The 17500-nt window shown below is 47.6% G+C and overlaps 1 protein-coding gene across 1 annotated transcript in view; it reads left to right on the forward strand.

Moving 5' to 3' along the window:
* Nucleotides 1–17500, forward strand: part of LOC116371720 (protein sidekick-1-like) — a 64994-nt gene that overhangs the window by 43950 nt on the left and 3544 nt on the right. The window contains 7 exon segments of the mRNA XM_031820701.1: nt 5694–5880; nt 6318–6403; nt 6405–6456; nt 7731–7892; nt 13423–13548; nt 15256–15420; nt 16359–16496. Of these exon segments, the coding sequence (XP_031676561.1) occupies nt 5694–5880; nt 6318–6403; nt 6405–6456; nt 7731–7892; nt 13423–13548; nt 15256–15420; nt 16359–16496 (916 nt within the window).

A 17500-nucleotide genomic window follows, 5' to 3' on the forward strand; every position in this document is an offset into this window, starting at 1 on the left:
ACATCACACACACACACCGACATCTACACACACCGACATCACACACACCACACCGACATCACACACACACACGACATCCTACACACCACACCACATCACACACACACATGACATCACACACACCACTGACATCAACACACACACACCGACATCCACACACACACCGACATCACACACACACACTGACATCACACACACACACCGACATCACACACACACACTGACATCACACACACACACTGACATCACACACACACACAGACATCACACACACACACTGACATCACACACACACACCGACATCACACACACACACTGACATCACACACACACACCGACATCACACACACACACCGACATCACACACACACACTGACATCACACACACACACCGACATCACACACACACACTGACATCACACACACACACCGACATCACACACACACACCGACATCACACACACACCGACATCACACACACACACCGACATCACACACACACACCGACATCACACACACACACCGACATCACACACACACACCGACATCACACACACACACCGACATCACCACACACACAGACATCACACACACACACCGACATCACACACACACACCGACATCACACACACACCACACACCGACATCACACACACACACCGACATCACACACACACACCGACATCACACACACACACACACCGACATCACACACACACACCGACATCACACACACACACCCCGACATCACACACACACACACACCGACATCACACACACACACCGACATCACACACACACACACCGACATCACACACACACCGACATCACACACACACACCGACATCACACACACACCGACATCACACACACACCGACATCACACACACACCGACATCACACACACACACCGACATCACACACACACCGACATCACACACACACCGACATCACACACACACCGACATCACACACACACACCTACATCACACACACACACCGACATCACACACACACACCGACATCACACACACACCGACATCACACACACACACACACACCTACATCACACACACACACACCGACATCACACACACACACCGACATCACACACACACCGACATCACACACACACACACCACACCTACATCACACACACACACACCGACATCACACACACACACCGACATCACACACACACACCGACATCACACACACACACACCGACATCACACACACACACCGACATCACACACACACACCGACATCACACACACACACCGACATCACACACACACACAGACATCACACCACCACACCGACATCACACACACACCGACATCACACACACACACACACCGACATCACACACACACACCGACATCACACACACACCGACATCACACACACACACACACCGACATCACACACACACACCGACATCACACACACACCGACATCACACACACACACACCGACATCACACACACACCGACATCACACACACACACACCGACATCACACACACACACCGACATCACACACACACACCGACATCACACACACACCGACATCACACACACACCGACATCACACACACACCGACATCACACACACACACCGACATCACACACACACCGACATCACACACACACCGACATCACACACACACCCACATCCACACACACACACCACATCACACACACACACCGACATCACACACACACACCGACATCACACACACACCGACATCACACACACACACACACACCTACATCACACACACACACACCGACATCACACACACACACCGACATCACACACACACCGACATCACACACACACACACAGACCTACATACAACCCACAACACACACCGACATCACACACACACACCGACATCACACACACACCGACATCACACACACACACACACAGACCTACATCACACACACACACACCGACATCACACACACACACCGACATCACACACACACACAGACCTACATCACACACACACACACCGACATCACACACACACACCGACATCACACACACACACCGACACCACACACACACACCTACATCACACACACACACCGACATCACACACACACACCGACATCACACACACACCGACATCACACACACACACCGACATCACACACACACACCGACATCACACACACACACCGACATCACACACACACACCGACATCACACACCGACATCACACACACACCGACATCACACACACACACCGACATCACACACACACACCGACATCACACACACACACCGACATCACACACCGACATCACACACACACCGACATCACACACACACCGACATCCTACACACACACCGACATCACACACACACACCGACATCACACACCGACATCACACACCGACATCACACACACACCGACATCCTACACACACACCGACATCACACACACACCGACATCCTACACACACACCGACATCACACACACACCGACATCCTACACACACACACCGACATCACACACACACCGACATCACACACACACACACCGACATCACACACACACACACGACATCACACACACACCGACATCACACACACACACACCGACCATCACACCCCACTCACTGACACCCACACACACACAACAGACATCACACACACAGACATCACACCACACACACACAGACATCACACAACACGACATCACACACAACCGACATCACCACACACACAACACAGACCTACATCACACCCCCACACCGCACATCCCACACACACACACAGACCTACATCACAACACACACACCGACATCCACACACACACCCGAACCTCACACACACAACCGACATCACACACACACACCACAGACATACATCAACACACCACACACACCGACTCCCACACACACCAACTACCGACATCAACACACCACACACACAGACCTACATCACACCACACACACACCCGACATCACAACACACACCCGACACCACACACACAACCTACATCACACACACACACCGACATACACACACACACCGACATCACACACACACCGACATCACACACACACACCGACAATCACACACACCTACACCAACACACCGACATCACACACCACACACACACCGACATCACACACACACCGACATCACCACACACACCACCGACATCACACACACACACCGACATCACACACACACACCGACATCACACACCGACATCACACCACACACCGACATCACACCACACACCGACATCCTACACACACACCGACATGCACACACACACACCGACATCCACACACCGACATCACACACCGACATCACACACACACCGACATCCTACACCACACCGACATCACACACACACCGACATCCTACACACACACCGACATCACACACACACACTGACACCACACACACACACACACCGACATCACACACACACCGACATCACACACACACACACCGACATCACACACCACACCTACATCACACACACACCGACATCACACACACACACACCGACACACACACACACACTGACACCACACACCACCCACACACCGACATCACACACACACCGACATCACACACACACACACCGACATCACACACACACACCGACATCACACACACACCGAATCCTACACACACACCGACATCACACACACACCGACATCCTACACACACACCGACCTCACACACACACCGACATCCTACACACACACCGACATCACACACACACCGACATCACACACACACACTGACACCACACACACACCGACAGTCTGAAGGTTTTTTATATTTAGAATAACAAGGAGGTACAGTAGTATTTTCGAGCGGAGGAGTAGACGGTGGATTCAGATCCCTGCAGCTTCCTGATTAGAGGAAACGAGGGGGAATAACTAATGCTCCTTGTTAGAAGAAGAGAGAAACGATGAGAAGAGGGAAGAGGAGGATGAAGTGGGTGAAGTAAAGAGAAGGGGAGATATGGGGAGGAGAGGGAGAAGGGGAGAGATGGAGAGGAGAGGGAGAAGGAGAAGGAGAGGGAGAAGAGGAGGGAGAGGGAGAAGGGGAGAGATGGAGAGGAGAGGGAGAAGGGGAGAGATGGAGAGGAGAGGGAGAAGGGGAGATATGGGGAGGAGAGGGAGAAGAGGAGGGTGAAGTGGGTGAAAGTAAGAGAAGGGAGATATGGAGAGGAGAGGGAGAAGGGAGAGAGATGGAGAGGAGAGGGAGAAGGGGAGAGATGGAGAGGAGAGGAGAAGGAGAAGGAGAGGGAGAAGAGGAGGAGAGGGAGAAGGGGAGAGATGGAGAGGAGAGGGAGAAGGGAGAGATGGAGAGGAGAGAGAGAAGAGGAGAGAGAAGGAGAGAGATGGAGAGAGAAGGGGAGAGATGGAGAGGAGAGAGAGATGGAGGAGGAGAGAGTGAAGGGGAGAGATGGAGAGAGAAGGGGAGAGATGGAGAGGAGGAGAGTGAAGGGGGAGAGATGGAGAGGAGAGAGAGAAGGGAGAGATGGAGAGAGAAGGGGAGAGATGGAGAGGAGAGAGTGAAGGGGAGAGATGGAGAGACATTGGAATTACTTTTGTAGAGTTGAGGTTTTGTAGAGTTGAAGTTTTTTAAAGAGTGGGTTTTGTGTTAGAATGTTCCAGTCCAGTAGTAATGAGAGTATCCATTATAGTGACAAGCTGAACTCACATCACAACATCATTCTGCTGGGTACATCAGGTCATGTTGTTATAGAGAACACATCACACATCATTCTGCTGGGTACATCAGGTCATGTTGTATAGAGAACACATCACAACATCATTCTGCTGAGTACATCAGGTCATGTTGTTATAGAGAACAAATCACAACATCATTCTGCTGGGTACATCAGGTTCATGTTGTTATAGAGAACAAATCACAACATCATTCTGCTGGGTATATCAGGTCATGTTGTTATAGAGAACACATCACAACATCATTCTGCTGAGTACATCAGGTCATGTTGTTATAGAGAACACATCACAACATCATTCTGCTGGGTACATTCAGGTCATGTTGTTATAGAGAACACATCACAACATCATTCTGCTGGGTACATCAGGTCATGTTGTTATAGAGAACACATCACAACATCATTCTGCTGGGTTACATCAGGTCATGTTGTTATTAGAGAACAAATGACAACATCATTCTGCTGGGTACATCAGGTCATGTTGTTATAGAGAACACATCACAACATCATTCTGCTGAGTACATCAGGTCATGTGTTATAGAGAACACATCACAACATCATTCTGCTGGGTACATCAGGTCATGTTGTAGAGAGAACACATCACAACATCATTCTGCTGAGTACATCAGGTCATGTTGTATAGAGAACACATCACAACATCAGTACATCAGGTCATGTTGTTATAGAGAACACATCACAACATCATTCTGCTGAGTACATCAGGTCAACACATCAGAAGTCAAGTCAACAGCAGAATATTGAGCATGTGTACCCTTCAGGGTACAACCCGAAAGGAACCATTGTCTCAGTAGAAAATGGGTCTCACTTCACTTCCTGTGTGCGACTTCTTCCTGTTTCCTGTGCTGTGATCAGATCCACTACTGGCAGGGTGACAGACAGAACGAGACAGAGAAGGTGACAGTGGTGTTCTTCCTGTTTCCTGTGCTGTGATCAGATCCACTACTGGCAGGGTGACAGACAGAACGAGACAGAGAAGGTGACGGTGGTGTTTGTTCCTGACACGCGTGTTCGTCTGGTCAACCTCACGTGTTACACGTCCTACCTCGTCACGCTGTCTGCCTTCAACGTGGCTGGAGACGGCCCGCCTAGCGAACCCCGGGGCGCCAAGACCCTACAGGCTGGTAGGTTCCCTAACCTCTAACCCCTAACCTCTAACCCCGGGAGGCCAAGACCCTACAGGCCGGTAGGTTCCCTAACCTCTAACCCCTAACCTCTAACCCCGGGAGGCCAAGACCCTACAGGCCGGTAGGTTCCCTAACCTCTAACCCCTAACCTCTAACCCCGGGGCGCCAAGACCCTACAGGCTGGTAGGTTCCCTAACCTCTAACCCCTAACCTCTAACCCCGGGAGGCCAAGACCCTACAGGCTGGTAGGTTCCCTAAACTCTAACCTCTAACCCCTAACCACCCAGTTAACCCTGGGAAGCGTATGTGTTATCATATCTACTAGTATCTGATCCCAGGTCTGCAGTTTCTGGTTGTGTTATTAAAGTAGAACATCTAGATGGTATGAATGTAATGATGACCTGTGTAACCTTCCCCCCCCCCCCCGCCCCCAGCCCCCAGCCAGCCTAGTTTCCTGTCGTTTTCGGAGGTGACAGGATGGAGTGTCAACGTCTCCTGGGGGGTGCCCAGCGCTTCTAACGGGGGTAGTGGAGGGGTACAGGGTGGTCTACCAACCCACACAGCCTGTACAGGGTAACTAACACACACACACCTAACAGCACAACAGCATGTACAGGGTAACTAACACACACACCTAGCAACACACACAGCCTTCTAACGGGGGTAGTGGAGGGGTACAGGGTGGTCTACCAACCCACACAGCTTGTACAGGGTAACTAACACACACACACCTAACAACACACACACCTAGCAACACACACACACCTAGCAACACAATCACACCTAGCAACACACACACCAGTTTCTGCGTCTGTCTTGACATGATGGTAAAGAGGGAAAATGTTGCTGACAAATAAAACAAGTTGTTTAATGGTGTGTAATGGTGTTTATTGGTGTTTAATGGTGTTTAATGGTGTTTAATGGTGTTTATTGGTGTTTAATGGTGTTTAATGGTGTTTAATGGTGTTTATTGGTGTTTAATGGTGTTTAATGGTGCTTACTGGTGTTTAATGGTGTTTAATGGTGTTTAATGGTGTTTAATGGTGTTTAATGGTGCTTACTGGTGTTTAATGGTGTGTAAGGGTGTTTATTGGTGTTTAATGGTGTTTAATGGTGTTTGTTAATGGTTGTTTAATGGTGTTTATTGGTGTTTAATGGTTGTTTAATGGTGCTTACTGGTGTTTAATGGTGTTTAATGGTGTTTAATGGTGCTTACTGGTGTTTATTGGTGTTTAATGTGTTCAATGGTGTTTATTAGGTGTTTAATGGTGTTTATTGGTGTTTAATGTGTTCAATGGTGTTTATTGGTGTTTATTGGTGTTTAATGTGTTCAATGGTGTTTATTGGTGTTTAATGGTGTTTATTGGTGTTTAATGGTGTTTAATGGTGTTTAGTGGTTGTTTATTGGTGTTTAATGGTGTTTATTGGTGTTTAATGGTGTTTAATGGTGTTTAATGGTGTTTAATGGTGTTTATTGGTGTTTAATGGTGTTTGTTGGGTGTGTAATGGTGTTTATTGGTGTTTATTGGTGTTTAATGGTGTTTATTGGTGTTTAATGGTGTTATTGGTGTTTATTAGGTGTTTAATGGTGTTTAATGGTGTTTAATGGTATTTAATGGTGTTTAATGGTGTTAATGGTATTTAATGGTGTTTAATGGTGTTTGTATATCTATACATGTTTTAATGAGTGTGTGTGTGTGTGTGTGTGTGTGTGTGTGTGTGTGTGTGTGTGTGTGTGTGTGTGTGTGTGTGTGTGTGTGTGTGTGTGTGTGTGTGTGTGTGTGTGTGTGTGTGTGTGTGTGTGTGTGTGCGTGTGTGTGTGTGTGTGTGTGTGTGTGTGTGTCTAGGTGTGAGTCGGGTGGTGACGGTGGAGGTGAAGGGTAGCTGGCAACGTTGGTTGAAGGTCAGAGACCTGACTAAAGGAGTAACTTACAGGTTCAGTGTCCAGGCCAGAACAGTCAGCTACGGACCTGCTGCCCACTGTAACGTCACCTCACAACCTCTACAGGGTAAGGAGAGGGGGGGTTAGGTGTGTGTGTGAGGTGTGTGTGTGTAGTGTGTGAGGTGTGTGTGTGTAGTGTGTGAGGTGTGTGAGTGTCGTGTGTAGGTGTGAGAGGTGTGTGTAGTGTGTGAGGTGTGTGAGGTGTATGAGATGTGTGTGTAGTGTGTGAGGTGTGTGTTGTGTAGTGTGTGAGGTTTGTGTAGTGTAGTGTGGGTAGTGTGTGAGGTGTGTGAGTGTAATGTGTAGTGTGTGAGGTGTGTGAGGTGTGTGTAGTGTAGTGTGTGAGGTGTGTGTAGTGTAGTGTGGGTAGTGTGTGAGGTGTGTGTAGTGTAGTGTGTGAGGTGTGTGTAGTGTGGTGTGTGAGGTGTGTGAGGTGTGTGTAGTGTAGTGTGGGTAGTGTGTGAGGTGTGTGAGGTGTGTGTAGTGTAGTGTGGGTAGTGTGTGAGGTGTGTGAGTGTAATGTGTAGTGTGTGTAGTGTGTGAGGTGTGTGAGGTGTGTGTAGTGTAGTGTGGGTAGTGTGTGAGGTGTGTGTAGTGTAGTGTGGGTAGTGTGTGAGGTGTGTGTAGTGTAGTGTGTGTAGTGTGTGTGAGGTGTGTGTAGTGTGGTGTGGGTAGTGTGTGAGGTGTGTGTTGTGTAGTGTGTGAGGTGGTGTGTTGTGTAGTGTGTGAGGTGTGTGTAGTGTAGTGTGTGAGGTGTGTGTAGTGTAGTGTGGGTAGTGTGTGAGGTGTGTGTAGTGTAGTGTGGGTAGTGTGTGAGGTGTGTGTAGTGTAGTGTGGGTAGTGTGTGAGGTGTAGTGTGGGTAGTGTGTGAGGTGTGTGTAGTGTAGTGTGAGGTGTGTGTAGTGTAGTGTAGTGTGTGAGGTGTGTGTAGTGTAGTGTGTGTAGTGTGTGAGGTGTGTGTAGTGTAGTGTGTGTAGTGTGTGAGGTGTGTGTAGTGTAGTGTGTGTAGTGTGTGAGGTGTGTGTAGTGTAGTGTGGGTAGTGTGTGAGGTGTGTGTAGTGTAGTGTGGGTAGTGTGTGAGGTGTGTGTAGTGTAGTGTGGGTAGTGTGTGAGGTGTGTGTAGTGTAGTGTGGGTAGTGTGTGAGGTGTGTGTAGTGTAGTGGTGAGGTGTGTGTAGTGTAGTGTGTGAGGTGTGTGTAGTGTAGTGTGTGAGGTGTGTGTAGTGTAGTGTGTGAGGTGTGTGTAGTGTAGTGTGTGAGGTGTGTGTAGTGTAGTGTGTGAGGTGTGTGTAGTGTAGTGTGTGAGGTGTGTGTAGTGTAGTGTGTGAGGGTGTGTGTTGTGTAGTGTGTGAGGTGTGTGTTGTGTGTAGTGTGTGAGGTGTGTGTAGTGTAGTGTGTGAGGTGTGTGTAGTGTAGTGTGTGAGGTGTGTGTTGTGTGTAGTGTGTGAGGTGGTGTGGTTGTGTAGTGTGTGAGGTGTGTGTAGTGTAGTGTGTGAGGTGTGTGTAGTGTAGTGTGTGAGGTGTGTGTTGTGTAGTGTGTGAGGTGTGTGTTGTGTATCAAATCAAACATGCGCCGAATACAACAAGTGTAGACTTTACCATGAAATGCTTTACTCACAAGCCCTTAACCAACAGTGCAGTTCAAGAAGAAGAAGTAGAATAGATTTAAAAATAATTATAAAACACAATAAGAATAACCAGGCTATATACATACCTACACAATGGAAGGCCTATATACATACCTACACAATAACCAGGCTATACATACCTACACAATAACCAGGCTATATACAAAACCTACACATAACCAGGCTATATACATACCTACACAATAACCAGGCTATATACATACCTACACAATAACCAGGCTATATACATACCTACACAATAACCAGGCTATATACATACCTACACAATAACCAGGCTATATACATACCTACACAATAACCAGGCTATATACATACCTACACAATAACCAGGGCTATATACATACCTACACAATAACCAGGCTATATACATACCTACACAATAACCAGGCTATATACATACCTACACAATAACCAGGCTATATACATACCTACACAATAACCAGGCTATATACATACCTACACAATAACCAGGCTATATACATACCTACACAATAACCAGGCTATATACATACCTACACAATAACCAGGCTATATACATACCTGCACAATAACCAGGCTATATACATACCTACACAATAACCAGGCTATATACATACCTACACAATAACCAGGCTATATACATACCTACACAATAACCAGGCTATATACATACCTACACAATAACCAGGCTATATACATACCTACACAATAACCAGGCTATATACATACCTACACAATAACCAGGCTATATACATACCTACACAATAACCAGGCTATATACATACCTACACAATAACCAGGCTATATACATACCTACACAATGACCAGGCTATATACATACCTACACAATAACCAGGCTATATACATACCTACACAATAACCAGGCTATATACATACCTACACAATAACCAGGCTATATACATACCTACACAATGACCAGGCTATATACATACCTACACAATAACCAGGCTATATACATACCTACACAATGGAAGGCTACATACAGGGGGGCACCGGCACAGCGTCAGTGTGCGGGGGGTACAGGTTAAAGGTCATTTGTACATATAGGTGGGGGTGAAGTGACTCTGCATAGATAATAAACCGTGAGTAGCAGCAGTGTACAAAAGGGGGGGAGGGGTCAATATAAATTGTCCTGCTGCGATTTTATGAATTGGCTTGGGGGTAGAAGCTGTTGAGGAGCCTTTTGGTCCTTGACTTGGCGCTCCGGTACCTTGTGTGACTGGAGTCTCTGACAATTTTATGAGCTTTCCTCTGACACCACCTAGTATAGAGGTCCTGGATGGCAGGAAGCTTGGCCCCAGTGATGTACTGGGCCGTTCTCATTACCCTGTGTAGCGCCTTACGGTCAGATGCAGAGTAGTTGCCGTACCAGGCGGTGATGCAACCGGTCAAGATGCTCTCGATGGTGCAGCTGTAAAACCTTTTGAGGATCTGGGGACCCATGCCAAATCTTTTTAGTCCAGGATCCAGTTGCAGAGGGAGGTGTTTAATCCCAGAGTCCTTAGCTTAGTGATGAGCTTCGTGGGCACTATGGTGTTGAACGCTGAGCTGTAGTCAATGAACAGCATACTCACAGAGGTGTTCCTTTTGTCCAGGTGAGAAAGGGCAGGGTGGAGGGCATCTGTGGATCTGTTGGGGTGGAATGCGAATTGGGTCTCGGGTGTCCGGGAGGCTGTTGATGTGAGCCACGATCAGCCGTTCAAAGCACTTCATGGCTACCGACATGAGTCCCATGGGGCGGTAATCATTTAGGCAGGTTCCCTTCGCTTCCTTGGGCACAGGGACTGTGTTGGTCTGCTTGAAACATGTAGGCATTACAGACATGAGTCCCACGGGGTGGTAATCATTTAGGCAGGTTCCCTTCGCTTCCTTGGGCACAGGGACTTGTGTTGGTCTGCTTGAAACATTTAGGCATTACCGACATGAGTCCCATGGGGCAGTAATCATTTAGGCAGGTTCCCTTCGCTTCCTTGGGCACAAGGACTGTCTTGGTCTGTTTGAAACATGTAGGCATTACCGACATGAGTCCCATGGGGCGGTAATCATTTAGGCAGGTTCCCTTCGCTTCCTTGTGCACAGGGACTGTGTTGGTCTGTTTGAAACATGTAGGCATTACCGACATGAGTCCCATGGGGCGGTAATCATTTAGGCAGGTTCCCTTCGCTTCCTTGGGCACAGGGACTGTGTTGGTCTGCTTGAAACATGTAGGCATTACCGACATGAGTCCCACGGGGCGGTAATCATTTAGGCAGGTTCCCTTCGCTTCCTTGGGCACAGGGACTGTGTTGGTCTGCTTGAAACATGTAGGCATTACAGACTCTGTCAGGGAAAAATGTCAGTGAAGACACTTGACAGTTGGTCAGCGCATGCTCTGAGTACACGTCCTGGTAATCTGTCTGGCCCAGTGTCTTTGTAAATGTTGACCTGTTTAAAGGTTTTGTTTACATCGACTACCGAGAGCATTATCACACAGTCATCCAGAACAGCTGGTGGTCTCGTGTATGCTTCAGTATTGCTTGCCTTGAAGCAAGCATAAAACGCATTTGGCTCGTCTGGCAATGGGCAGGTCGCGTCAGGGTTTCTCTTTGTAGTCCGTAATAGTTTTCAAGCCCTGCCACATCTGACGAGCGTCAGAGCTGGTGTAGTAGGATTCAATCTTTATCCTGTGTTGACGCTTTGCTTGTTTGATGGTTCGTCTGAGGGCATAGCAGGATTTTTATAAGCGTCCGGATTAGTCTCCTTGAAAGTTCTAGCCTTTATGTCTACCTGGCCATGCTGCTGCTCCAGTTTCAACTTCCACCTGACTGTGCTGCTACTCTAGTTTCAACTGTTCTGCCTTATTATTATTCGACCATGCTGGTCATTTATGAACATTGAACATCTTGACCATGTTCTGTTATAATCTCCACCCGGCACAGCCAGAAGAGGACTGGCCACCCCACATAGCCTGGTTCCTCTCTAGGTTTCTTCCTAGGTATTGGCCTTTCTAGGGAGATTTTCCTAGCCACCGTGCTTCTACACCTGCATTGCTTGCTGTTTGGGGTTTTAGGCTGGGTTTCTGTACAGCACTTTGAGATATCAGCTGATGTACGAAGGGCTATATAAATAAATTTGATTTGATTTGATTTGATGTGGATGTTGCCTGTAATCCATGGCTTCTGGTTGGGATATGTACGTACAGTCACTGTGGGGACGACGTCATCAATGCACTTATTGATGAAGCCAATGACTGAGGTGGTATATTCCTCAATGCCATTGGATAAATCCCGGAACATATTCCAGTCTGTGGCGGCAAAACAGTCCTGTAGTGTTGCATCCATGCCATCTGACCACTTCTGTATTGAGCGAGTCACTGGTACTTCCTGCTTTAGTTTTTGCTTGTAAACAGGAATTAGGAGGATAGAATTATGGTCAGATTTGCTGAGCTTCTCTGTGTGTGGAGTAAAGGTGGTCTAGGATGTTTATTTCCCCTGGTTGCACATGTGACATGCTGGTAGAAATTAGGTAAAACTAGGAGCACCGCTTCTGGGTGAGCATTTTCTTGTTTGCTTATGGCCTTATAGAGTTGGTTGAGAGCGGTCTTAGTGCCAGCTTCACTTTGTGGTGTGTGTATGTGAGGTGTGTGTGTGCGTGTGTGTGTGTGTGTGTGTGTGTGTGTGTGTGTGTGTGTGTGTGTGTGTGTGTGTGTGTGTGTGTGTGTGTGTGTGTGTGTGTGTGTGTGTGTATGTGTATGTGAAGTGTGTGAGGTGTGTGTGTATGTGAAGTGTGTGAGGTGTGTGTGTATGTGAAGTGTGTGAGGTGTGTGTGTATGTGAAGTGTGTGAGGTGTGTGTTAAGTGAGTTAGGTTTATGTGTGTTCAGCTCCAAACCTGCTATACACACCAACATCACTAACATCTACAGGTTTCTGTGTTTATATGATCTGAATGGCTCCTCCCTCTCTCCCCCAGGCACCCCTGGTTCGCCCATGGAGATGTCAGTCACCAAGTCCTCCTCGGCGCTGACCATTCATTGGTCGGAGGGAGACGCGGGGGCGGGACCTGTCATAGGTTACATCATCGAGGCTCGTCCCTCAGGTGAGCAAGCATATGTGTGTCTGGTGCGTGTCTGTGGTGTGTGTCTGTGGTGTGCGTCTGTGGTGTGTGTGTGGTGGGCGGGGTGTGTCTCCTTCTCTCTTTCCTCTCCTTCTATCTTCCCTCTCCTTCTTTCTTCCTCTCCTTCTATATTCCCTCCTTCTCTCTTCCCTCCTTCTATCTTCCTCTCCTTCTACCTTCCCTCTCCTATCTTCCCTCTCCTTCTCTCTTCCCTCCTTCTATCTTCCTCTCCTTCTATTTTCCTCTCCTTCTATCTTCCCTCTCCTTCTATCTTCCCTCTCCTTCTCTCTTCCCTCCTTCTATCTTCCTCTCCTTCTATCTTCCCTCTCCTTCTCTCTTCCCTCCTTCTATCTTCCTCTCCTTCTATCTTCCTCTCCTTCTATCTTCCCTCTCCTTCTCTCTTCCCTCTCCTTCTATCTTCCCTCTCCTTCTATCTTCCCTCTCCTTCTATCTTCCCTCCTTCTATCTTCCTCTCCTTCTATCTTCCCTCTCCTTCTCTCTTCCCTCTCCTTCTCTCTTCCCTCCTATCTTCCTCTCCTTCTATATTCCCTCCTTCTCTCTTCCATCTCCTTCTATCTTCCCTCCTATCTTCCTCTCCACTCTCATTCTATTTTCACTCTCCTTCTATCTTCCCTCTCCTTCTATCTTCCCTCTACTTCTATCTTCCCTCTCCTTATATCTTCACTCTCCTTCTATCGTCACTCCTATCTTCCTCTCCTTCTCTCTTCCCTCCTTCTATCTTCCCTCTCCTTCTATCTTCACTCTCCTCCTATCTTCACTCTCCTTCTATCTTCCTCTCCTTCTATCTTCCCTCTCCTTCTCTCTTCCCTCTCCTTCTATCTTCACCCTCCTCCTATCTTCACTCTCCTTCTATCTTCCTCTCCTTCTATCTTCCTCTCCTTCTCTCTTCCCTCCTATCTTCCCTCTCCTTCTCTCTTCCCTCCTATCTTCCATCTTCCCTCTCCTTCTATCTTCCCTCCTTCTATTTTCCCTCTCCTTCTCTCTTCCCTCCTATCTTCCTCTCCTTCTATCTTCCCTCATTCTATCTTCCCTCTCATTCTCTCTTCCCTCGCATTCTATTTTCCCTCTCCTTCTATCTTCCCTCCTTCTCTCTTCCCTCCTTCTCTCTTCCCTCCTTCTATCTTCCCTCTCCTTCTATCTTCCCTCTCCTTCTCTCTTCCCTCCTTCTATCTTCCCTCTCCTTCTCTCTTCCCTCCTATCTTCCTCTCCTTCTATCTTCCCTCTCCTTCTATCTTCCTCTCCTTCTCTCTTCCCTCCTTCTATCTTCCCTCCCCTTCTCTCTTCCCTCCTATCTTCCTCTCCTTCTATCTTCCCCCCTTCTATTTTCCCTCTTCTTCTATCTTCCCTCTCCTTCTATCTTCCCTCTCCTTCTCTCTTCCCCCTTCTATCTTCCCTCTCCTTCTATCTTCCCTCTCCTTCTATCTTCCCTCTCCATATCTCTTCCCTCCTTCTATCTTCCCTCTCCTTCTATCTTCCCTTTCCTCCCCTCTTTCCTCCTTCTATCTTCCCTCTCTTTCTCTCTTTCCTCTCCTATCTTTCCTTCTATCACTAATGATATTTACACTTCCTTTTACATTCTCTCACTACCCTCCTTCTCTCCCTTCCTACTCTCTCTCCCTCTCACTCTTCCCCCCTCTCTCTCTTTCCTGTCTCTCTCTCGCTCTTCAGATGAAGGGATGTGGGACTCGTTTGTCAGGCTCCTCCCCCCCAGCAGTAGGTCAGTAACCGTGGAGATGGACCGTCTGAGGTCAGGGGTCGGATATGAGTTCCGTGTCATCGCTGTCAATCGCTACGGTTATGGGGAACCCAGCACGCCGTCCACAGCGCTCGCTGGTAAACACACACACACACACACACACACACACAGTAACACAGTCTCTGTGTTAACACTGTGCTGCCATCTAGTGTCAGACTGAAGCAGCTCCAGCTGTAACAGTATCAACAGCATCCTGTCACCAGACTGGTTATAAAGGCCTTCATAACAGTGATATGTCTCCAGACTGGTTATAAAGGCCTTCATAACAGTGATATGTCTCCAGACTGGTTATAAAGGCCTTCATAACAGTGATATGTCTCCATCCTGTCACCAGACTGGTTATAAAGGCCTTCATAACAGTGATATGTCTCCATCCTGTCTCCAGACTAGTTATAAAGGCCTTCATAACAGTGATATGTCTCCATCCTGTCTCCAGACTGGTTATAAAGGCCTTCATAACAGTGATATGTCTCCCATCCTGTCTCCAGACTGGTTATAAAGGCCTTCATAACAGTGATATGTCTCCAGACTGGTTATAAATGCCTTCATAACAGTGATATGTCTCCCATCCTGTCTCCAGACTGGTTATAAAGGCCTTCATAACAGTGATATGTCTCCCATCCTGTCTCCAGACTGGTTATAAAGGCCTTCATAACAGTGATATGTCTCCCATTCTGTCTCCAGACTGGTTATAAAGGCCTTCCTAACAGTGATATGTCTCCAGACTGGTTATAAATGCCTTCATAACAGTGATATGTCTCCATCCTGTCTCCAGACTGGTTATAAAGGCCTTCATAACAGTGATATGTCTCCCATCCTGTCTCCAGACTGGTTATAAAGGCCTTCATAACAGTGATATGTCACCAGACTGGTTATAAATGCCTTCATAACAGTGATATGTCTCCATCCTGTCTCCAGACTGGTTATAAAGGCCTTCATAACAGTGATATGTCTCCCATCCTGTCTCCAGACTGGTTATAAAGGCCTTCATAACAGTGATATGTCTTGTCCGTAGCTCTGTGGGACCGTCCCTTCTATGAGGAGTGGTGGTTCCTGTTGGTCCTGTCTCTGATTGGTCTGATCATGATCCTCATGTTGGTGTTCAGCCTCCTGCTGCACGGACACAACCACAAGTACAGGAGCTGCAGCACAGGTACACACACCTACACACCTAATACACAGGTACACACCTAATACACAGGTACACAGGTACACACACCTAATACACAGGTGCACACACCTACACACCTAATACACAGGTACACACACCTAATACACAGGTACACACACCTACACACCTAATACACAGGTACACACCTAATACACACCTAATACACACCTAATACACAGGTACACACACCTAATTCACAGGTACACACACCTACACCTAATACACACCTAATACACACCTAATACACAGGTACACACACCTAATTCACAGGTACACACACCTACACCTAATACACACCTACACACCTAATACACACCTAATACACAGGTACACACATCTCACACCTAATACACAGATACACACATCTCACACCTAATACACAGGTACACACACCTACACACCTAATACACACCTAATACACAGGTACACACACCTCACACACCTCACACACACCTCACACACACCTCACACGCACCTCACACACCTACACACCTCACACACACCTACACACCTCACACACACCTAACACACATGCGCACCTCACACACACCTAACACACTTAACACACTGTTTCACTGTCTGTCTCTCTGTCAGTCTGTCTAGGACTGTCTGTCTGTCTGGCTCTCTGATAGTCTGTCTGTCTGGCTCTCTGATAGTCTGTCTGTCTGTCTCTCTGATAGTCTGTCTGTCTGTCTCTCTGATAGTCTGTCTGTCTGTCTGTCTCTCTGATAGTCTGTCTGTCTGTCTCTCTGTCAATCTGTCTGTCTCTCTGATAGTTTGTCTGTTTGTCTCTCTGATAGTCTGTCTCTCTGTCAGTCTGTCTAGGACTGTCTGTCTGTCTGTCTGTCTGGCTCTCTGATAGTCTGTCTGGCTCTCTGATAGTCTGTCTGTCTGGCTCTCTGATAGTCTGTCTGTCTGTCTGGCTCTCTGATAGTCTGTCTGTCTGGCTCTCTGATAGTCTGTCTGTCTGTCTCTCTGATAGTCTG

Source organism: Oncorhynchus kisutch, unplaced genomic scaffold (genome assembly GCF_002021735.2).
Source record: "Oncorhynchus kisutch isolate 150728-3 unplaced genomic scaffold, Okis_V2 scaffold3584, whole genome shotgun sequence".
NCBI classification, from domain to species: Eukaryota; Metazoa; Chordata; class Actinopteri; order Salmoniformes; family Salmonidae; genus Oncorhynchus; species Oncorhynchus kisutch.